Below are 24,734 nucleotides of genomic sequence, written 5' to 3'. Positions count from 1 at the left end.
TGCGCTGGGATAGGTGGTCAAGGAACAGCGTCTTACCGTGTCGGGGTGGATAAAGCTCTCCGTGCTCCCGGAGTCGACTAGGCATGGTGTCTCGTGGCCGTTTATTAGCACCGTTGTCGTCGTCGTCTGGAGTGTCCGGGGCCGAGCTTGATCGAGCGTAATTGAAGCGAGACGTGGTTGCAGTAGTGGAGTGGGGTCCGTTGTTGCCGTCCAAGATGGCGTCGGGGATGAACAAAATGGCTGCCCCCATACATCGCACATGGCTGGGGGGTCACAAGATGGCGGCGGGGGTGGACAAAATGGCCACCCCCACGCGTCGTACAGGTCTGGGGTGGTCCAAGATGGCGGCGCCCTTCCTCCCCTCGTGGTGGCCGGGACTCAAAATGGCGGCGTCTGCGGGTCGCACATGGGGCGCTGGTGGGGTTGGGGAGCGTTAGGACCGCGCGGGTCTCCCTCATCTCTGGGGACAGCGGTGGTCGGGACCCAAGTTGGTAGCGCCGGCGGGTCAGACGTGGGGCGCGGGGGGGGGTTTGGGGGGCGTTAGAGACGCGCAGAACTCCCTCTTCTCCGGGGAGAGCGGTGGTCGGGACCCAAAGTGGAAGCGCCGGCGGGTCATACGTGGGGACGGGGGGGGGCATTTGGGGAGCGTAAGCGGCGTGCAGGGCTCCCTGTTCTCCCGGGACCGCGGTGGTCGGGACCCAGAGCGGCTGCACCTGCGGGTCATACATGGGGCGCTGGGGGGGGTTGGGGAGCGTAAACGGCTTGCAGGGCTCCCTGTTCTCTCGGGACAGCGGCGACCTCGCGGGACCGGCACACAACCGCGAAATGGCCCTTTTTCCCGCAGCTCTTGCAGATTGCTGCGCGGGCCGGGCAGCGCTGCCGGGGGTGTTTCGCCTGGCCGCAGAAATAGCAGTGGGCGCCCCCGGTGCGACTTGGCGTTTGGACCGCGCAAGCCTGTGGGGTGTCCGGGGGGGCGGGGGTGGGTTTGTCGCGACGGGTAGGTACGGAGCCCAATGGGCTGCCGCGCGGTCGGGGCCGTAGGCGCGGGTATTACGCGCGGCCACGTCTAGGGAGGCTGCTAGGGCCCGGGCCTCTGAGAGTCCGAGCGACTCTCTTTCTAGAAGTCTTTGGCGGATTTGGGAGGAATTCAAACCTGCCACAAAAGCATCGCGCATTAACATGTCCGTGTGTTCATTTGCCTTCACTGAAGGGCAGCTGCAGGCTCGTCCCAAAATCAGCAGCGCGGCGTAGAATTCGCCCATCGATTCTCCGGGACCTTGCCGTCTCGTCGCGAGCTGGTAGCGAGCGTAGATTTGGTTAACTGGGCGGACATAGAGACTTTTCAGTGCTGCGAACGCCGTCTGGAAATCCTCCGCGTCTTCGATGAGGGAGAAAATCTCCGTGCTCACCCTCGAGTGCAGGACCTGTAGTTTTTGGTCTTCTGTGACCCGGCCGGTGGCCGTTCTGAGGTAGGCCTCAAAACAAGTCTGCCAGTGCTTGAAGGCTGCTGCCGCGTTCACTGCGTGGGGGCTGATCCTCAGGCATTCCGGAATGATCCTGAGCTCCATAGTCCTTTTTAGGCACCCTTAATAAATTGTAGCGCACAAAGACTCCGTGAGACGAATAGAGTGAAGTCGATGAGGCTTTATTAAGCGTGTCTGTTCCCCCGCAGCTTGATAGTAGAATGGCCTGCGGGGGGGGACTCCGGCTTCTTATACTCCGCCTTCAGGGCGGAGCTAGAGGTCAACGGCCAACCAGGACCCGGGATCTGTCAGCCAATGACATTAGGGCTTCCAGTCCCACATGACCCCTAATACATACTACCACAACCCTAAAACTACAATCCAGGTTCCCATGCCCCTGCTGCATTAGTTTAAACCCCCCCAAAGAGCACTAACAAATCTCCCCCCCAGGATATTTGTGCCCCTCAGGTTCAGATGTAGACCATCCTGTCTGTAGAGGTCCCACCTTCCCCAGAAAGAGCCCCAGTTATCCAGAAATCTGAATCCCTCCCGCCTGCACCATCCCTGTAGCCACGTGTTTAAATGCTCTCTCTCCCTATTCCTCATCTCACTATCACGTGGCAAGGGCAACAACCCAGAGATAACAACTCTGTTTGTTCTAGTTCTGAGCTTCCATCCTAGCTCCCTGAAAGCCTGCCTGACATCCTTGTCCCCTTTCCTACCTATGTCGTTAGTGCCAATGTGGACCACGACCTGGGGCTGCTCCCCCTCCCCCTTAAGGACCCGGAAAACACGATCCGAGACATCACGTACCCTTGCACCTGGGAGGCAACATACCAAACGTGAGTCTCTCTCGCTCCCACAAAATCTCCTATCTGTGCCCCTGAATATCGAGTCCCCAATTACTGATGCTCTGCTCCTCTCCCCCCTTCCTTTCTGAGCAACAGGGACAGATTCCATGCCAGAGGCCCGTACCCCATGGCTTACCCCTGGTAAGTCCCCCCCCCACAAGTATCCAAAGCGGTATACTTGTTTCTCAGGGGAACGACCGCAGGGGATCCCTGCACTGACCAGTTCCCTAACTCGGTCTTGGAGGAGCTGGAGATGGCAGCACTTCCTGCAGGTAAAATCAGCAGGGATACTAACTGCATCCCTCACCTCAAACATCCTGCAGGAGGAACATTGCACTCCCTTCCCTGCCATTCCTCTAACTTTCTACCAAGATCTGGCTAACAACTAAATTAAATTTTTTATAAAAAATAATAATAATATAATAAAATATGGTACTTACCTCACACCAATGGGTTTTATTATTAGGTTAGAGGAGGAGGGCGGGTGGGAGACACTACACGTGTAGTGTCTCGGGTTTCCTCTCCACCAGAATTTATTGGTGAGGGTCTTCCCAGACGTCCGCGGGTCGACTTCCTGTTCCCGCCTAAAACACTAATTTAAAAAAAAAAAAAAAAATTCTCAGCTCCTGCTGAAATTGACTAACCAGCCAGCTCCACTCCCGCCGAAATCGACTGGCCTGCCCCTGCAAAGACAAGTGCTTTTAAAGGACAGACTTACCTCCCAGCAGCCACTTCTGCACTGCTCCCACTGAAACTGACTCACCAGCTGTTCTCCCGCCGAAATCGACTGGCCTGCCCCTGCAAAGACAAGTGCTTTTAAAGGACAGACTTACCTCCCAGCAGCCACTTCCGCACTGCTCCCGCTGAAACTGACTCACCAGCTGTTCTCCCGCCGAAATCGACTGGCCTGCCCCTGCAAAGACAAGTGCTTTTAAAGGACAGACTTACCTCCCAGCAGCCACTTCCACACTGCTCCCGCTGAAACTGACTCACCAGCTGTTCTCCCGCCGAAATCGACTGGCCTGCCCCTGCAAAGACAAGTGCTTTTAAAGGACAGACTTACCTCCCAGCAGCCACTTCCGCACTGCTCCCGCTGAAACTGACTCACCAGCTGTTCTCCCGCCGAAATCGACTGGCCTGCCCCTGCAAAGACAAGTGCTTTTAAAGGACAGACGTACCTCCCAGCAGCCACTTCCGCACTGCTCCCGCTGAAACTGACTCACCAGCTGTTCTCCCGCCGAAATCGACTGGCTTGCCCCTGCAAAGACAAGTGCTTTTAAAGGACAGACTTACCTCCCAGCAGCCACTTCCGCACTGCTCCCGCTGAAACTGACTCACCAGCTGTTCTCCCGCCGAAATCGACTGGCCTGCCCCTGCAAAGACAAGTGCTTTTAAAGGACAGACGTACCTCCCAGCAGCCACCTCCGCACTGCTCCCGCTGAAACTGACTCACCAGCTGTTCTCCCGCCGAAATCGACTGGCTTGCCCCTGCAAAGACAAGTGCTTTTAAAGGACAGACTTACCTCCCAGCAGCCACTTCCGCACTGCTCCCGCTGAAACTGACTCACCAGCTGTTCTCCCGCCGAAATCGACTGGCCGGCCCCTGCAAAGACAAGTGCTTTTAAAGGACAGACTTACCTCCCAGCAGCCACTTCCGCACTGCTCCCGCTGAAACTGACTCACCAGCTGTTCTCCCGCCAAAATCGACTGGCCTGCCCCTGCAAAGACAAGTGCTTTTAAAGGACAGACTTACCTCCCAGCAGCCACTTCCGCACTGCTCCCGCTGAAACTGACTCACCAGCTGTTCTCCCGCCGAAATCGACTGGCCGGCCCCTGCAAAGACAAGTGCTTTTAAAGGACAGACTTACCTCCCAGCAGCCACTTCCGCACTGCTCCCGCTGAAACTCCGATAAGTTTTCCGGAACTGATCAAAATCCGACCATGCTTCATACGCACTTAACAAGTCATCTTTCTTATAAATCTAATCCATATAATGTAATAAAGTCTCCAGACCTTCTTCTGAGTCTAACTCTTCCAATTCCAGCTCAGAAAGCACTTTGTTTCGGATTTTACTGCCATATGGTAGAGAAAGAGCCAATGCCATACCTTGTTTTCTCGTTCCCAAAGCAGTTACTTTAGTCCACATAACTAGTGCACTTCTCCATTGGTCGTACGATTCCCTTTCAGAAAATAAGGGAGGATAGTCATATCCAGCCATCTTTATCCTCGGTTCAGCCATATATCCCTTTTTTTTCTCACTCGCTCCTTGGTTTGATCTGGAAAAGTTGTATCTTTCAACCCTTCACATTTACACAGCAACCATCCTCTGCTTCCAATTGTTTGGTGTTTTAGTTGCTGTGATATGAAGAGTCTAAAGTTCTGTCCCTTTTTCACAAACACACATTTATTTCATTCCAACAGCCTTTGCACAAAACTCTAACTATACATCACCTGACAGAGGCCACCTGAAGCCCCTTTACATATTAGTGTCAATTAATGGATACTTAACATAAATGAGACAACTGATTGCAATGTCTCTTAACCCATTACTTAACAATTGAGTCTGCTCTGCCATTCAATCATGGCTGATATTTTTGTCATCCCCATTCTCCTGTCTATTCCCCATAACCCTGATCCCCTTATTAATCAAGAACCTATCTATCTCTGTCTTAAAGACACTCAGTGATTTCACCTCCACAGCCTTCTGCGGCAAATAGTTCCACAGATTCACCACCCTGTGGCTGAAGAAATTCCTCCTCAACTCTGTTTTAAACGATCATCCCTTTAGTCTGAGGCTGTGCCTTTGGGTTCTAGTTTCTCCTACAAGTGGAAACATCAGCGGTGACCAGTTAGTGCACTCACTCTGTCAATTTAAAGTCCACTGAGGAACGGCAGCAATATGAAACAAGACTTGACACTTTCGATATCTTTTAATGATGCAATTACTGCGATGAATTAGATCTGGACCAGCCGAGGGAACTCAACCTAAACTGCATGTCTGGAGTTCGGACACTAATACTGAGGAGACCCAGGTGTCGCTGCACTATCATTGCTGATGAGCCAACCTCAATTATTGCTGTTCCTTGAGGATTAATGTTCAAAACTTTCAAATCATACACACTTAATCAAGATTTATACACACCTCCCTGACAAAACACAAGGGTCCAGATACCAGTTGTACTGCAGATGACTGTCCCATGGAACATATTGGGCACCCCAATGGAGGAGGAGGTGATGGGGCCCGTGCTGGTGACTCCCGCAGTGGAGGTGCCGGAACACTGCAGCACCTCAGACCCCCCCCTTCCTGTCCCTGGTGGATTGATGTTCAAAACTTTCAAACCATACACACTCAATAAAGATTTAAACACACATCCCTGACAAAACACAAGGGTCCAGATACCAGTTGCACTGCGGATGACTGTCCCATGGAGAATACGGTGGGAGGGTGGATTGGGCAGATGTTGTGGGTGGGCAGGACCCCCGCCCCCCCCCCCCCCCCCGCCCCCCCATCCCCCCAATCAATCATCCCTACCACTGTCACCCCAGGAATCCGATGGGACCGTGTGATGGAATGGCCAGCTGGCATGCAGGGATCACCTAGGGGGACAGTGAAAAGTGCTACCGTGGGCAGGGGTCAGACATTGGCAAACAATGCAGAGTACCAGAGCTCATCGCAGAGTGGGTTGTCTTCATACTCCATTCCATGGACCAGACCCGGTGTTATTACCAACTCAGGGTCCACACCTTGTAGTGTTGCAGGAATGTATCACGGAAGGGGTTGCAGGAGGGGTGGCGACCGAGAGGGGGGGGGGGGGGGGGGGGGGGCGGTGTCCATGCCCCTGGCGAAATCCCATCCCTAGTCAATAAATCTGGAGGTGATCAGAGCGTCCCGTGCACGTTGACCCCAGTGTACACATCTTGCGGACTCCTGTGCCTCCCTGGGACCCATGTCCTGCCCATTTTTTTTTGTTTGTTCATCGGACGTGAGCATTGCAGGCAGTGCCTGCATTTATTGCCATTCCCTAATTGCCCTTGAGGGAGCAGTTCAGACTCAACCAAATTGCTGTGGGCCTGGAGTCACATGTAGGCCAGACCAGGTAACCATGGCAGATTTCCTTCCCTGAAGGTCATTAGTGAACCAGATGAGTTTTTACAACAATCGGCAATGGATTCATGGTCATAAATAAAGTCTTAATTCCAGATTTTTATTGAATTCAAATTTCACCATCTGCAGTGGCAAGCCCCGCATCACCCTCATCGGATGAGGACTGGTGTTCATCCTCCTCCTTCAGCACATCGGACCTCTGCGGCATGATGTCATGGAGGACGCAGCAGACCACCACGATATGGGTGACCCTCGCAGCGTCATATTGGAGGATCATACCAGAGTGGTCCAGGCACCTGAGCCGCATCTTCAGGAGACCAAAGCACCGCTTGATCACTCTCCTGGTTTCTGCATGGCATTGTTGTAGTGGGTCTCCGCGCATCAGCCTATGGCCTTCATATATGTGTCATCATCCATGACCGCTGTGGCTAACCCCTGTCGCCCAGGAGCCAACCCCACAACCGGGTGAGGGTGTCTCGAACATGTCAGGAATCGTCGAGTGTGCCATGGTGAAGGCATCATGCATGGTGTCCAGGTATCGGCCTCAGACATGCATGGTGTGCCGCTGATGGTCACATATCATCAAGTGGAACTCCTTTCGGGTGGATGGCACGGTAGCACAGTGGCTAGCACTGTTGTTTTTAAGCACCAGGGTCCCAGGTTCAATTCCTGGCTTGGGTCACTGTCTGCACGTTCTCTCTGTTTCTGCATGGGTTTCCTCCGGGTGCTCCGCTTTCCTCCCACAAGTCCCGAAAAACATGCTGTTAGGTGAATTGGACATTCTGAATTCTTTCTCAGTGAACCCGAACAGGCGCCAGAGTGTGGAGACTAGGGGGTTTTCAGAGTAACTTCATTGCAGTGTAATTGTAGTGTAATTCTCGTAGGGGGACATGCATCCTGGCGATCACCCCTGGACCAGAGCCATCCCGTCGATGGCAGCGAATCCCGCTGCCCGGGCATCCTGGTGGGCTTGGTCCACGTTGAAATTGATGTATTGTGCCGACTGGGCATATAGGGCCTCCTATATGAGATCCCGGACAGGTCCCCATTTGGTGCCTGGAAGTACCCCGTAGCGTACAAATTCAGAGTGACCGTCACCTTGATGGCCTACGGGAGGGGGTGTCCTCCCCCATTCGCCTGCAGTGCCGGGTGTGCCATTATCTGGTAGATATGTCGCACTGCTTCCCTGCTCAGCCGGAGTCTTCGCTGGCATGCCTGATCCGGCAGGTCCTCAAATGACACGAGGGCTCACGCGGTGCCTCCTTTGCACCTCCTCCTCAGCCTGTTGGGTAGCTGGCTGTCCATCCTGGGCGCTGTATCCTATTTCTCTGGGACCGGCTCCACTGCTGCACGCTCAGCTGCTGAAGCTTCCTCCTCCTCGATCATCCCCCATGGCTGCAACAATGAAGGCCACCATTGTTGGTTGAATTCCAATATCCATTGTCTGCAGGGAGTGAAAGTGACATGTTAGCATGTTGCGTACCCCCGCACCCAGCCAGGTCCATCGGACTAATAGGGGCCTCGGTTGACACTGCGGGCTCCGCCCCGGCATGCTCCCCACTATCTCCACACCCCTAGCCCCATCGGTGCCCGGCATCATGGGGGCCTCTGGCCCTGGTCCCCGTCCCTTATGCCAGGGATACCGTTGGCTGGCGCTGCCCTTGTCAGTGGTATGCTCCGCTGCCCCGCTCCGGCGCTCCCCTGTGGTGGCTACTGTGGGCGTTGCCTTTGAGTGGGCCACAGATGCCCCACCAGCAGGTGGTGGGCGGTCTGTGGGTGGTGGGGATATGGCGGAGAGTGAGTTTTGTGGGGTGGGAGCACCCATATGGCCAGTGTCACTCTGCAGGACCAGGTGGTCAGTAGGGCGGGTGGCCAATAGGGCAGACAGCAAGATGGCTGCCTTGTAGGCCCCGGCGGTCTGTGGCTGGACACCATGGGGGGTCATTCCAGGCACTCGGCCCGTTCCCCCATCACCACCACCCCCAGACCTTTCAGGCCCCTGCCAGCCCAGTCAGTGTCTAGACTGGCTGCCCAAAGTTGCGCCTCTCTGTGTCCTACCTCTTCTCTCTCTGTCGCCAGCCACAACGCTGGTTTCACAATTTTTAAAAGCACAAGGAATTCGGCCAATCAGAGGCAGAGATTCGCAGAGGCCCCTGAGAATACCTGGTCAGGCCCACAAATGATATGCCAACGGTGTTTACTGTATGTGTGTTTCGCCGCTGTTGAGACGAGGGAGAATTGCTATTTAGTGTCAAATCAGTGCCCGTGGCAATTTCGGCGTTGGAACGAATCTCCACCCAATCGCGTTTCGTTTCTCCAGTCCCCCAGCCGCATGTTTCTTGGCAATATGCCATTCGCTGGTGGTGGAATTCTCTATTCGCGACATATTTCCCATTGAAGCCATCACACGGCACCGGAAAACCCGCAGGCTGGGGTGCGTTGCCATCGGGAAAAGAGAATCCCAACCGCCGGCGAGTTCCAGTCTAAGTTCCTTTTGGTAAAGTTAAAGTCAAAATCAGATAAAGTGCTGAGTTTAATAGACAGCTGCAAGAACTAGATTTGATGTTGCCTTGGTGAGAAGCCAGACATCCAACGTAAATCAAACACTTGGTGACACGTTAATATATCCTGTGCAGTAGGAGTGTTCTGTTGGCATGGTTGGGTATCTGAGAGATGATATGGAAACTTGAATCAAGTGGCAATCCAAAGCAGGCAACACCAAAAGTAGAGGATGAAATCCTAGAGCTAGATGCTTGGTGAAAGCATCCAAGAGAAAGCATTGTATGGGAGAAGATTTCAAGATGTGTTTTTCAAGAGTGGAGTTTGGAAGCACTCATGTGAAAGTCAGAGTTCCAGTAAGACCAGTGTAGTAAGCTTCCGGAGGAATTTGATGAGAAATCCACAGGAGTGGACTGGGTCTATCAATCCACAGGAATTGGACACAGTTGCTTCACAGCACCAGGGTCCTGGGTATGATTTCCGTTTGAGTCATTGTCTGTGCAGAGTCTACACGTTCTCGCTGTGTCTGCATGGGTTTCCTCCGTGTGCTCCGGTTTCCTCCCACAAGTCCTAAAAGATGTGTTTGTTAGGTGAATTGGGCATTCTGAATTCTGCCTCAGTGTACCCGAACAGGCGCCAGAGTGTGGCGACTTGGGGATTTTCACAGTAACTTTGTTACGATGTTAATGGAGGCCTACTTGTGACTTAATAAAGACTATTACTTGGTTTCAGAGTGTGGGGGTCTGACCACATTTTGCCTAATAGTTTCTATGGACTGTGCAATTACTGGAAACATTTGAGTAAAATGTATATTTTGTAACTTGTGGTATCCTTCCAAATCTGTGCACATCTGTTGGAGTGAAGGAATGATGTATTGTGATAGACTCTTGAATCCCCACAGTACAGAAGGAGGCCATTCAGCTCATTGAGTCTACACTGAACCTCCAAAGGAGCACCCTACATCTGTCCAAGCCCCCACCCAATCGCCATAACCCCACTTAACCTTTGGATACTTGGAGGCAATTTATCATGGCCAATCCACCTAACCTGCACATCTTTGGACTGTGAGTGGAAACCGGAGCACCCAGAAGAAACCCACGCAGATACAGGGAGAATGTGCAAACCCCACACAGACAGTGACCCAAGGTTGGAATTGAACCTAGATCCCTGGCGCTGTGTGGCACCAGTGTGCTGCCATGCCATGCTTAATCTCTTCTCATTTAATAAATGTTATACTCTTTTGTTGCATTCCAATTTGTAGGCTCAGTTCCAGAATCAAAATAATTTTGAAAGATGATCACCAATGCATCCACAATCTCTGCAACCACCTCTTTCAACACTCTGGAATGTCGGTCATCAGGTTAAGGGATTTATCAACTTTTCGTCCCATTAATTTCTCCAATAATATTTTTTAACTAATAATGTGGATTGAGAATTGCCTGCTCAGTCAAATGAAGACACATGGCAGAAACTCGTAACCCTCAGTAGATGTCAGCCTCAAATTGAGGGACATTGCCACCTTTAGAGCCAAAGAGTTATTCCCTGTAACTGCATTACATAAGCAAATAGTTCCACTAACTTGTGCCTTTACAAAAGGTATTAAATTCAGATTTTGATGACATTGGTAACACCATCTGTATTGTTTGCTTGTTGTTTTGAGATTCAGAAAATATATATTTCATTTTGTTATTTTAGGAAGGTCCTATGGTTTCAGGTATTCCACCTTCAGAAGCCAGCACCAGATTACAGATCTTTCAGGTAACAGTTGATTTTACGAACAAGTGTATCAATTGTTAAAGGCAAATAAGCACAGGAAAAGAATCTTTAAATTATTTTTTATTATTTTTGCATGACTGTTAATTTGCTTCAAAGTTTTGCTATATTTATTGTGTAATGATGTGAGCTTTCGCCTGAATGATGAAATGCATAAATAAGCCTTCTTTTCAACCAGTAATCTAGGGGGTTTCTATTGCAGGTTCAGGGGCAAATATGTTTAGCATTGCTTTGATATTGCATTAAAGGCTAGATAGAAATAGTAGTATATTGGTAATGTTACTCGATTAATACTCACAGAATCACAGAATAATGCAACGTAAAAGAGGCCCTTCGACCCATCGAGTCTTCACCAACACATGAAGAACACCTGACCTGCCTGACTATTTGTCCATTTTTAAGCTTTCCAGCACCCCCAATACTTTGTCACTCCCTATGCCAATTTGCTCAAGAATGTCGCAGTCTCTCTCTCCCCGAGTTCCATATCTACGTCCTCATTCTCTTGGGTAAAGCAGATGTGATGTAGTCGGTTAACACCCAACCAATGTCTCCAGCTCCATCCCTGCCTCATAAGACTGTTCCATACAACCTGAAGGCTTCTCACACATCGGATGGACTCCACGGCATCATCAGGCGAAGGGAAGGGTGGAGAGGTTTGCCTCCTCATGAACTCCTTCTGCTGCTTGGATGTGGTGACCCTGGGGAACTACTGCTCCCTGGACCTCGAGTACCTGACTGTGAAGTGTCTCCCATACTACCTTCCATGGGAATTCCATTCTGACATTATCACAGCGGTCGACACCCCACCCCAGGCGGAAGTGAAGAAGGTACTTGATGAATTGTACACCCCTATAAATGACAATAAAACAAAATATACAGAGACCTTGTTCATCGAGGCCGGGCACATCAACCAGGCCAACCTTAAGAGTGCACTTCAAAAATTCCACCAACACACCTCCTGTCCCACCAGGGGCGCAAACTCTTTTGACCACTGCTGCACAAAAATCAAGGGTGCCTACCGATCCATCCCTCAACCACACTTTGGAAAATCAGACCATAAGACAGTGCTCCTTCTCTGCACAATGTAATAATAATAATATTTATTAGTGCCACAAGTAGGCTTACATTAACACTGCAATGAAGTTACTGTGAAAACCCCCTAGTCGCCACACTTCGGCACCTGTTCAGGTACACAATTCAGGGAGAATTCAGAATGTCCAATTCACCTAACAGTACGTCATTCGGGACTTGTGGAAGGAAACCGGAGCACCTGGAGAAAACCCACGCAGACACGGGGAGAATGTGCAGACAGTGACCCAAGCACAGACAGTGACCCAAGCCAGGAATTGAACCTGGGAGCTGGTGCTGTGAAATAACAGTGCTAACCACTGTGCTACCGTGCCGCCCATTAATGCATCAATCTAGGCACTGGATACAATAAAAACATATAGAGCTCAATTCACCCTGCAAAATATGACTGATTAACATTTGAGACTTTGTGCCGATACTGGGATACCAAAACTGATACCTTGACATAGTCATGCTCAAATTATTATAGCCTTCAGGCAATGCTCCAGACACTTCCATCAGCATTCCTAGATATGTCCTGTCACACCTGTTATATTATTGGGTTTAAGTAATATATGTCATTACTAACTATAGATGATGTTGAAGACCGCTCGAGTCTTCGAAGTAAACTGAAATTATTAAGTAACGATAAAACTAATAAATGAGTTCAACACTCCACTGAACTAACTCTAGCAATAAAGTAAGGATGCCTAACTGTACAAACTGTATCTAAGCTACACGTGGTGTCTAGGCTGAGATCCTCTCTACTACACTGCTGCTCTCTGGTAACTCCTGAATGGAAAAAGAGCTTCCGGGAACTCAGTTATATAGTGGATTTAGTAATGCCCTCTAGTGGTAGTGCCACAGCTAAATGTTGTGATTAACCCTTTAGTTATATGTCTGTCCACATATCATTACATCCCCCCTTTTCTTTTTAACATTTCTTGCTTGGTAACAAGGAAAAATGGATAACATGATATGTATGACTTATATACACAGCAAATATGTACATAGCAAATATCTTCATAGAATCTACAGTACAGAAGGAGGCCAATCAGCCCATCGAGTCTGCACCAGCTCTTGGAACGAGCACCCTACCCAAACCCACACCTTGTAACCCAGTAACCCCACCTAACCTAAGGGCAATTTATCATGACCAATCCACATCTTTGGACTGTGGGAGGAAACCGGAGCACCAGGAGGAAACCCACTCAGACACGGGGAGAACATGCAGACTCCACACAGACAGTGACCCAAGTCTGGAATTGAACCTGGGACCCTGGAGCTGCGAAGCAACTGTGCTCACCACTATGCTACCGTGCCACCCCAATATGAAGCAAAATGTTCATAAGTTCAGTCTTTTAGGTTGTCTTCTTCTCGATGACCTTCTTAGAAGTTGCAGTGGAGACGTCTATGTTTTGATAGTTGTGTGTGAATCACTACTAGCAGAGTTGTAGGTTATGGTGTCCCAAAATATTCCTTCATTAAACAACACTTGAGGAAAAATCGGTTGTGGACGTCTGATTTTTTGAAGTGCCCTTCAATTTCTACGAATGATGTTGCCATCAACTGTTTTTAAAATGTGGGATCTGGGTGTGGCTTGTCCAATGATGACAACTGGAGCAGACCAATCACCATCAGGTATCTTGATTCTGAAGGTATCTTCTGGATAGGAAGTCCAGATCAGTTTCATGTCTGTCGTAGTAATGTTTCTGATCATCACAAAGCTGTTGCATCTTCTTTATCACCGGTAGGTGATCTGGATTAGGTAGGTGTAGAGCCGGACATTGAGCTGGTGACATGCCAGTCGATAATGGACTAGCACGATATGAGAGTAGTGCTAAGTGAATGTCGGATGCTGAATCCGAGGCTTTGTTAGTTAGCTGTTTGACTGTGTGCACCCCCTTTTCAACTTTGCCATTTTTGCTGCGGGTAGTGCGGACTAGAGGTGATGTGCTTGAAGTTGTAGCATTTTGCAAATGCAATCCAGTCTTGACTGTCAAAGCACGGTCCATTGTCAGTCATAACAGTATTCGGTATGCCATGCTGAAAGAAAGTTTCTTTGCTCTGATCACAGTCTTTGAGTTGACCATTAGAGTGGAATAAGTCGATGCCTACCTTAGTTCAAGGAGAGGTTTCCAAGACGTGTGGTTGAAGAGTCTCCTTACGCTATGCTGGTTGGAACTTCTGACAGGTCTCACATCCCAAGACCATGTCTGTGATTTCCCTATTGATGCCAGGCCACTAGACGGCTTGTCTAGCCCTTTGTCTGCATTTTTATGTTCCAAGGTGTCCCTCGTGAATTTGATGAAGTACCATAGGCCTGAGATGCAGTGGAATGACTATTCTGTCTAGCCTCAGCAGTATTCCATTAATCATCGTTAAGTCGGCTTGAACATTGCGAACATTGCCCTTTCGGCCACCCATTGTTGAGATTATGAATGACTAGGCTGAGATTCTCTCTATTACACTACTGCTCTCTGGTAACTCCTGCATGGAAAAAGAGCTAGAGCTTCTGAGAACTCAGTTGTATAGTGGATCTAGTAATGCCCTCTAGTGGTAGTGCCACAGCTAGGTGTTGTGATTAACCCTTTAGTTACATGTCTGTACATATCATTACAACACCGACAGGACAAACCCACCAGCAGTGATGGAGCAGTGGTGCAGTTGAGAGGGATTGGTCCTGGTGAAGTCTCATGTCGTCTGATCAAGCATGGGCAAAACAACCTACCTATACCTGAGCCTCAGCTGGTGAATCAGCTCTTCTCCATGTTGAACACTACTTGGAAGAAGCAATGAAGGTGACAAACACACAAAAAGTCCTCCAGATACTGTCCATCACTAAGAATGGCTTGATGCACTACCTATGACCAAGCTGGCAAGTCCTGAAGGACATAGCTGCAGCACTGGGAATCAAAAAGGGGAAAAGAAAACAACTCAGCCTTGGCCTCACCAATATATCAATATTTAGGTATGGGCCATAAATGCTGGTCTAGCCATCATTGCTCACATTCCATGCATGAATTTTTAAAAACCTTGATGGATGTCTGTGTCTATTCGGAACCTTGGTTATCCGTTATCCCATCTCAGTTCCCAAATAACAGAGGTCAAATCTGTGCTTTTTGGCAAAGTCCACTTGTACTTTATGTGTCAGCTGTGCCACTGGTAAACTTATTTTCAGTACAAAATTCAGAAAGTTTCCAACTAGCCCTGCAGCAAGCTAGTCAGATTAATTGTCTTTAGCGAATACAGTAGCTGAGTTTTCATTGAATTACAGATCATAGTAATTTTTAAAATCATAATACACAGGATAAAATAACTAAGTAATTTAAACAAAAGAAAGATGATGATTAGCAAAAGCAAGCAGCAAAGGAAATAGGTTTCAGAAATATAGATGGGGTGATCCCAGGATGAGGTTTTCCATCCTGGTAAGTGATTCTTAAGGAGATTATTATCTTAAGGTCTAGCCTTCCTTTTAATTCTGATTGGCTTTAACTAATTTATAATTTACTCAATTCAGCCAATATGTATGTCCATCAATTTAAGAGATATATATATTTAAATGTATTGGTGCAAATTTCCTATTCCTATTCCATCGCTTGCCAATTTTCCAAATTATCCACACCTGCATCTAACATTAATTAGAAAAACACAGTTTTTGTTAAGACATTATCACCCTAGACTGGCTGTTACCATAGAAACAGGACTACGTGTACTGGGACAGCAGAACCAGTTCTTACAATACAATTGGGCCTTTTAGCTAGTTGACGTCACTGACCTTGCAGCCTCAAGCAACTTGCAGATGTGAAACCTAAGTTTAAGAAAGAAATTAAAGTGTATGATTTGGATTAATTCTTCGTGGATTCCCAGCTATTGTTGTACTCAATGTAATGCTTAATATGATTATAGTTAATTATTCATAATGAGTTCTCATTTAACTCTTTTACCTCTATCATCTTCCCTTACTCTCATGGTTATAGCTGACTAGAAGAGTCAATTTCTATCAAACCTTTTGCAGCTACATCTACCAGTGAGAGGGTTGAGTGAAGTGGCCATTACATATCCTCATAGAGAAAAAGGCCTGGATTTTCACTGTGTCATGGAGTCTCCACTGTCTGTCAAAAATGATGGACAGCCTCCAGATGTGGAAGTGAATGGTGACGCACATTTTCAGAAATAACCGAAGGAGGGCGCTCCACAAATATTTCCAATCTAAATGATGGGGGTGGTAGGTGAAGAAGCAATTCATCAGTGCAAAAGATAAGGCAAAAAACGTTTTCAAAAATCTTCAGCCAAAAATGTCGAGTGAATGTTCTTCTTTGATCTTCTCCTGTGGTCTCCAGAATCACAGGTGACAGTCTTCAGCCAATCCGATTCACTCCACTTGATATCAAGAAACCGCTAAAGGCATAGCTACTGCAAAGGCTATGAGTCCTGACAACATTCTGGAAACAGTACTGAAGACTTGTGCACCAGAACTTACTGTATCCCTAACCAAGTTGTTCCAGTGCAGTAACAACACTGGCATCTACCTGGCAACGTGGAAAATTGCCCAGGTATGTTCTGTCCACAAAAGGCAGGACAAATCGAAACCTGTGCACCAGCTGCCCCATCAATCTACACTTGATCAGCAGCAAAGTAATGGAAAGGGTTGTTGACAGTGCAATCAAGCAGCACTTAATCAGCAATAACTGCTCACTTATGTTCCAGGATTACTCCAGGATCACTGAATTCCCGACTTCATTACAGCCTTGGTACAAACATGGACAAAAGAACTTCCATTTTGGTTATTGATAGAAACTAACCTTTTAGTGTAGGTTAAAAGGGTTCAATTTAAAGAATTGGCTGACTTACAGCCACTGCATTTCATTTTTGACGTGCATAAAATGACTGACTGCCGACTGTTTGAAATGGAATCAGATATGAGAATGCAATAGCTGGCATGGTCAAGTTGACAATGAAATTAACATGAGTAGTTCTTTGTCTTCGAAGGAATTGGATGACATCCAGCTACGTGTCCAGGATAACCGCATATCATTCTATGATAACTATAGAAGCCACCCCACGAAAGGAATTTGCTGAAGCAACTTCTTAGATTACCAAAATGATGTTTTGATTAATTGACAGACAAATCGTGTGATCAAATTAGAAGGATTATAGATGATTTCAGACCAATCAAAGCTTCGAAGGGGCTGAGACTTCATAGATAATAACAGACAATAATTCCCTTAAAAAGTTAGGTATCGGGATGAAAGAACAGTGCTTTTTGCTATGCTATCATGCTATGCTATCTGCTTGAGCTGTGAAATCGTTATTCTAATTTAAACTATGCGGTTGTCTATGTACTGTGCATATTTGATTTGAACTGTTAATGTATCTTGAATTCAACCTATTTGTAATTGCGAGAGACAATCATTTCGACTAAGCTTCCTGCAAGGCTAAGTTGGAAACGTCTTAAAATTCTGTACAAGAAAACAAATCTTCAGTAGACGCACACATTTTTTAAAAAATAAAAATTAAAGTGGCAAATTGATATTAAAACCCTATTAAAGTTCAGTCTCAAGTTCTGTTCAATTAATATATGTGCGGCGACACAGAAATATATTAACGAAAAGTTCAGATCCATCAGTTATCCATTTTAGACTGATAAAATGATAGAGCAGAGTACTTTCTAAGTGGAAAGAGGTTAGGTACAGTGGATGTCCAAAGAGATTTTGGGGTTTAGGTGCGTAGATCCTTAAAATGCCAGGAACAAGTGCAGTAAATAATCAAAAAGGCTAATGGAGGCAGCACGGTGACACAGTGGTTAGCACGGCTGCATCAGGGCGCCGAGGTCCCAGGTTCGATCCCGGCTCCGGGTTACTGTCCGTGTGGAGTTTGCACATTCCCCTCGTGTTTGCGTGGGTTTCGCCCCCACAACCCAAAGATATGCAGGGTAGGTGGATTGGCCACACTAAATTGCCCCTTAATTGGAAAAAATGAATTGGGTACACTAAATTTATTTTCAAAAAAGGCTAATGGAATGCTTGTCTTTATAGCAAGTGGATTGGAATATAAAAACACAGAGGTTATGCTGCAGCTATACATAAGCCTGGTTAGAGCCCACTTGGAGCACTGTGAGCAGTTCTGGGCACCACACCTTAGGAAGGATATTTTGGCCTTGGAGGGAGTGCAACATAGGTTTACAAAAATTCTACCTGGATTACAGGGGTTGAGTTTCGAGGAGAGATTACTCAAACTGGATCTGTTTTCACAAGACGTTAGCAGTTTAGGGGTGATCTGATCGAAGTACTCAAGATGTTAACAGGGAAGACAAGGTAAATAAAGAAAAACTACTTCCACTGGTTGGAGATTCTAAAACTAGGGGGCATCGTCTAAAAATTAGAGCAAGACCATTCAAGAGAGATGTTAGGAAAAACTTCTTCACTCAAAGGATGGAACTCTCCCACAAGCAACAGTTGAAGCTAGAACAATCATTATTTTTGAATCTGAGAGAGATACATTTTTGTTAAGCAAAGCTATGATGGGATATCTGCCAAAAGCAGGGACATGGAGGTAGACCATAAGACCATAAGCCATAGTAGCAGAATTAGGCTACTCGACCCATCGAGTCTGTTCCACCATTCAATCATGGCTGATATTTTTCTCATCCCCATTCTCCTGCCTCCTCCCCATAACGCCTGATCCCCTTATTAATCAATAACCTATCTATCTCTGTCTTAAAGACACTCGGTGATTTGGCCTCCACAGCCTTCTGCAAGAGTTCCGCAGATTCACCATCCTCTGGCTGAAGAAATTCCTCCTCATCTCTGTTTTAAAGGATCAGCCCTTTAGTCTGAAATTGTGTCCTCTGCTTCTAGTTTTTCCGACAAGTGGAAATATTCCCTCCACATCCACTCTATCCAGGCCTCGCAGTATCCTGTAAGTTTCAATAAGATCCCCCTCATCCTTCTAAACTCCAACGAGTACACACCCAGAGTCTTCAACCGTTCCTCATACGACAAGCTCTTCATTCCAGGGATCATTCTTGTGAACCTCCTCTGGACTCTTTCCAAGGCCAGCACATCCTTCCTCAGATAGTATTCTAGCCCTCTCGACATGAATGCTAACATTGCATTTGCCTTCCCAACTACCGACTGAACCTGCACATTAACCTTAAGAGAATCGTGAACAAGGACTCCCAAGTCCCTTTGTGCTTCTGATTAGAAAATAGTCTAAGACTCCATTACTCCTTCCAAAGTGCATAACCTCACACTTTTCTACATTGTATTCCATCTGCCACGACTTTGCCCACGCTCCTAACCTGTCCAAGTCCTTCTGCAGCCCGCCTGCTTCCTCAATACTACATGCCCCTCTTCAGATCTTTGTATCATCTGCAAACTTAGCAACAGTGCCTTCAGTTCCTTCTTCCAGATCATTAATGTATATTGTGAAAAGTTGTGGTCACAGCACCGACCCCTGAGGCACACCACTAGTCACCTGCTGCCATCCTGAAAAGGACCCCTTTATCCCCACTCTCTACCCTCTGCCAGTCAGCCAATCCTCTATCCATGACCGGATCTTACCTTTAACACCATGGGCTTTTAACTTATTTAACAGTCTCCTATGCGGCACCTTGTCAAAGGCCTTCTGGAAATCTAAATAAATCACGTCCACTGGTTCTCCTTTGTCAAACTTCCTTGTTACCTCCTCAAAGATCTCTAACAAATTTGTCAGACGTCACGTTGACGAAGCCGTGCTGACTCAGTCCTATTTTATCATGCACTTCCAAGTACTCCGCGATCTCATCTTTAATAATGGTCTCTAAAATCTTACCATTGACCGAAGTCAGGCTAACGGGCCTATAATTTCCCATCTTCTGCCTCCCTCCCTTCCTAACCAGCCTATAATTTTACATTTTCTGTCTCCCACCCTGCCTCCAGTGATTCCTGAAAGATCATCACCAATGCCTCCACAATCTCCTGAGCTGTCTCTTTTAGAACCCTGGGGTGTAGTCCATCCGTTCCAGGTGTCTTATCCACCTTCACCCCTTTCAGTTTCCCCAGAACCTTCTCCTTAGTAATGGTCACTGCACTCACCTCAGCTCCCTGATTCTCCTGGAGCTCAGGCATCCCACTGGTGTCCTCCACCATGAAGACTGATGCAAAGTAATAATTCGGTTCCTCTGCCATTTCTTTGTTTCCTATTATTACTTCTCCAGCCACATTTTGCAGTGGTCCAATGTGTACTTTTGCCTCTCTCTTACCTTTTATATACTGAAAAAAACTCTTCTTATCTTCCTTTATATTATTAGCTAGCTTGCACTCATACTTCATCTTCTCCCCCCTTATTGCTTTTTAGTTGTCCTCTGCTCGCTTTTAAAGGCTTCCCAATCCTGTGGCTTCCCGCTAATCCTTGCCACATTGTATGCTTTTTCTTAGCTTTTATGCTGTCCTTGACTTCACTTGTCAGCCATGGATGCCTTGCTTCCCCTTAGCATGTTTCTTCCTCCTTGGGATGAATTTCTGTTGTGCCTCCCGACTAACCCCCAAACATTCCTGCCATTGATGTTCCACTGTCTCCTTTTCCAAACAACTCGGGCCAGCTCCTACCTCATGTCTTTGTATTTTGTAGGTCCCAGATCAGCCATGATCTCATTAAATGGGGGGACAGGCTCAAGGGGCTGAATGACCTACTCCTGTTGCTATGTGTGTGTGAGAGTGAGGGATCCGTGAATGTGTGTGTGTGTGTGAAAGAGAGGAAAACGTGTTTTTGTGTGGAAGGGGGAGATGGGGGGGGGGGGGGGGGGGGGGGGGGAGGTGTGTGTATGTGAGAAAGAGGGGAACATGTTTTTGTGTGAGACAGAGAGAGAGGGACCTGTGCATGTGTGTGCATGTGTATGTGTGTGAGAGAGTTTGAAATGTATGTCTATGTGCAAGAGAGAAGAAGACATGAATGTGTGTATGAGAGAGAGATGCACACGTGTGTGTTTGTGTAAGAGAGAAGAAGGTGTGTGCGTGTGTGAGAGAGAGATGGCTATGTGTGTGTAAGAGAGAAGGTGACGTGTGTGTGTGTAAGAGTGAAGGCGATATGTGTGTGATTGTGTGTGGGAGATGGACAAAAAGCTCATCAAATTCACTCAATTGAAAATTTCAAAAATGAGATTGATTTTTCATAACCAATTGAATTAAGGGTGACAAAGCCAAGGTAGGTACATAAGAACATAAGAACTAGAAGCAGGAGTAGGCTATCTTGCCCCTTCGAGCCTGCTCCGCCATTCAATGAGATCATGGCTGATCTTTTGTGGACTCAGCTCCACTTTCCGGCCCGAACACCATAACCCTTAATCCCTTTATTCTTCAAAAAACTATCTATCTTTATCTTAAAAACATTTAATGAAGGAGCCTCAACTGCTTCACTGGGCAGGGAATTCCATAGATTCACAACCCTTTGGGTGAAGACGTTCCTCCTAAGCTCAGTCCTAAATCTACTGTTATGGGCCAGGGTTTAGAGAACCCCAAAGTGTATCATGGAGTTCACCTGACCCACAACTTTTAATAGATTGTAGTTATGGGGAACACACGGGCCTACTTTACAGGTGTGGTGCAACAGAGAGCTAAAGTACTTTTAAATTAAAACAATGTTTATTTATGAAACCAGTTAACACTTTAAAAACCCACAGTAAACATCTTAACAACTATCAACACCAATATCCCCACAGATACAATATTCTATAAGTAACCCATAATCTTTCCTTGCAACATCCATAAGACAAAATACCCTTTTTAACACAGAGATCAGATTTAAATTCTCTACTGAGAGCAGTTATCACTTTGAAATCACCCAAATGATCTGGAGACAGTCTTTAGATTGCAAAGAGATCTTTATACAGCTGCTTACTTTTCCTACAGCTATCCAGCTCTCAAAACGAAACTAAAAACACCTTGTAGCTGCCTGTTCAAAAACGAAAGTGAAAGACTGACAGCCCAGCTCCACCCACACTCTGACATCACTGCAGCTATTCGATAAACACCCATTTCTTAAAGGTACATCCACCACAGCTATTTAATAAACACCCAGTTCTTAAAAGTTCACTCACATGTCTCTACTTCCCCTTATTTTGAGGCTATGCCCCCTAGTTCTGCTTTCACCCACCAGTGGAAACAACCTCCCCGCATCTATCCTATCTATTCCCTTCATAAGATGGTGTTAAGGTACAGATGATCCCAGATATAACTGAATGATGGTCTACTCCGGTACCAGATCCACCACTCAGAAAACCCTTTCACAACCGATATTAGCATTGGAGAAAAAGGTAATACAAAAATGGCAAATCGGTGCAAGAAGGAAGTGTATGATCCCTACATAATACTCAGAGTCAGTAACCACTGATCCTCATTTCTCATTTCCACTTTGTTTCAGAGTTGGTTTGATGACTTATGGAGGAAATTTGTGACATATTCTTCTGGGGAGCGTTTATTTGGATTGCCAATCCAAGATTATGAAATACTGCAGAAAAATAAGTAAGTTGCATTTCATATAGGATGACCGAGAGTTAATTTATTTTTCCTGTAACCCATATATATATAGAGAGTCCCTGCCACGTGCGTTTGGGAGAATATGTGAGTAAGGAGCAAGTGTAGCACTGAATGAATAGCTCATAACAAAAAATACATTTGTCAATGATCCAGCCCAGATATGAGGGAGTGAATGACCTCATTGTATGCTGTACAACACTACCATCGCAAAGGACAAGGGCAGCAGATACCTGGGAACACCAGCACCTGGAAATTCCCCTCCAAGTCACACAGCATTCTGATTTGGAACTATATTGCTGCCTTCACTGAATCATAGAATCATCATAGAATTTACAGTGCAGAAGGAGGCCATTCGGCCCATCGAGTCTGCACCAGCTCTTGGAAAGAGCACCCTACTTAAGCCCACACCTCCACCCTATCCCCGTAACCCAGCAACCCCATCTAACCTAAGGGGAATTCAGCATGGCCAATCCATCTAACCTGCACATCTTTGGAGTGTGGGAGGAAACCGGACCTCCTGGGGGAAACCCACGCAGACACTGGGAGAACGTGTAGACTCCGCACAGACAGTGATCCAAGCAGGAATCGAACCTGGGACCCTGGCGCTGTGAAGCCATAATGCCAACCACTATGCTACCGTACTGGCACTGACTCAAAATCTAGGAACTCCCTATCTGTACCTACGCCACACAGACCGCAGCAGTTCAAGAAGGCAGCTCACTACTGCACGATGTAATTTACCCACTTAATGAATGAATCTCTGGGGCGGGATTCTCCGCAATCAGTGCGATGTCCGCCGACTGGCACCAAAAATGGCGCGAATCAGTCCGGCATCGCGCCGCCCCCAAAGGTGCGGAATTCTCCGCATCTTGAGGGGCCGAGCCCTCACCCTGAGGGGCTAGGCCCGAGCTGGACTGATTTCCGTCCCGCCAGCTGGCGCGGAAATGACTTCGCCGGGCGACGCATGCGCGGGAGCGTCAGCGGCCGCTCACGGCATCCCTGCGCATGCGCAGTGGAGGGGGTCTCTTCCGCCTCCGCCAGAGTGAAGACCATGGCGAAGGCGGAAGGAAAAGAGTGCCCCCACGGCACAGGCCCGCCCATGGATCGGTGGGCCCCGATCGCGGGCCAGGCCACCGTGGGGGCACCCCCCGGGGTCAGATCGCCCCGTGCCCCCCCCCAGGACCCCGGAGCACGCCCGCGCCGCCTTGTCCCGCCGTTCAAAAGGTGGTTCAATCCACTCCAGCTGGCGTGGGTTGACAGCGGCGGGACTTCGGCCCATTGCGGACCGGAGAATCGCCGGGGTGTGGGCCCGCCGACCGGCGCGATTCATTACTCACAATGCGGTCTCCTCTACACAGGGGACACAAAATAAACACTGGGTGATTGCTTCGCAGAGCACCTCTATTCAGTCTGCACATGTGACCCCAAACTTTCTGTCGCTTACCATTTTAATTCACCATTTCACTTCCACACTCACTTCTATTCTGCACCTGCTGTAACGTTCCAGTGAAGCCCCCTGCAAGCTTGAGGAACAACACCTTCTCAAGAGCTTATTAAAAAAGGACTCTTGAAGAATTGAGTAAAAAGTAAGATCAAAAAATAAGGGGCGAAATTCTCCGGAAACGGCGCGATGTCCGCCGACTGGCGCCCAAAACAGCGCCAATCAGACGGGCATCGCGCCGCCCCAAAGGTGCGGAATGCTCCGCATCTTTGGGGGCCGAGCCCCAACATTGAGGGGCTAGGCCGACGCCGGAGGAATTTCCGCCCCGCCAGCTGGCGGAAACGGCCTTTGTTGCCCCGCCAGCTGGCGTGGAAATGACATCTCCGGGCGGCGCATGCGCGGGAGCGTCAGCAGCCGCTGACAGCTTCCCACGCATGCACAGTGGAGGGAGTCTCTTCCACCTCCGCCATGGTGGAGACCGTGGCGGAGGCGGAAGGGAAAGAGTGCCCCCACGGCACAGGCCCGCCCGCGGATCGGTGGGCCCCGATCGCGGGCCAGGCCACCGTGGGGGCACCCCCGGAGTCACATCGCCCCGCGCCCCCCCCCAGGACCCCAGAGCCCGTCCACACCGCCTTGTCCCGCCGGTAAGGTAGGTGATTTAATTTACGCCGGCGGGACAGGCATTTTAGCAGCGGGACTTCGGCCCATCCGGGCCGGAGAATCGAGCGGGGGGGCCCGCCAACCGGCACGGCACAATTCCCACCCCCGCCGAATATCCGGTGCCGGAGACTTGGGCAACCGGCGGGGGCGGGATTCACGCCAGCCCCCGGCGATTCTCCGAATATGCAGACCCCTGTCGATACCAGCACGGGCCTCCAAGACTGGCAGCGCCAGATGTTGGGGGGGCGTCGGATAGCCAGTCCGTTCGCATCCCCCACCCATGTAGAGGCCTGGGGGCCATCAGGCACCCCGAGGGAGGAGGAGGTGCTGTGGTCCGTCCCGGGTCCCCCTGTAGAG

The 24,734-nt window shown here is 48.4% G+C and overlaps 1 protein-coding gene across 1 annotated transcript in view; it reads left to right on the top strand.

The window, feature by feature from the left end:
• Positions 1-24,734, top strand: part of LOC140411190 (dynein axonemal heavy chain 8-like) — a 2,783,184-nt gene that overhangs the window by 875,026 nt on the left and 1,883,424 nt on the right. Inside the window, exons 32-33 of the mRNA XM_072500280.1 lie at positions 10,614-10,676; positions 22,161-22,261. Of these exons, the coding sequence (XP_072356381.1) occupies positions 10,614-10,676; positions 22,161-22,261 (164 nt within the window). The remainder of the gene's footprint in view (positions 1-10,613; positions 10,677-22,160; positions 22,262-24,734) is intronic.

The sequence above is a fragment of the Scyliorhinus torazame genome, chromosome 4 (genome assembly GCF_047496885.1).
Source record: "Scyliorhinus torazame isolate Kashiwa2021f chromosome 4, sScyTor2.1, whole genome shotgun sequence".
In the NCBI taxonomy this organism is placed as follows: Eukaryota; Metazoa; Chordata; class Chondrichthyes; order Carcharhiniformes; family Scyliorhinidae; genus Scyliorhinus; species Scyliorhinus torazame.
Note: the sequence above shows the minus strand (reverse complement) of the source record. Positions and strands in the feature narration are given on the sequence as shown.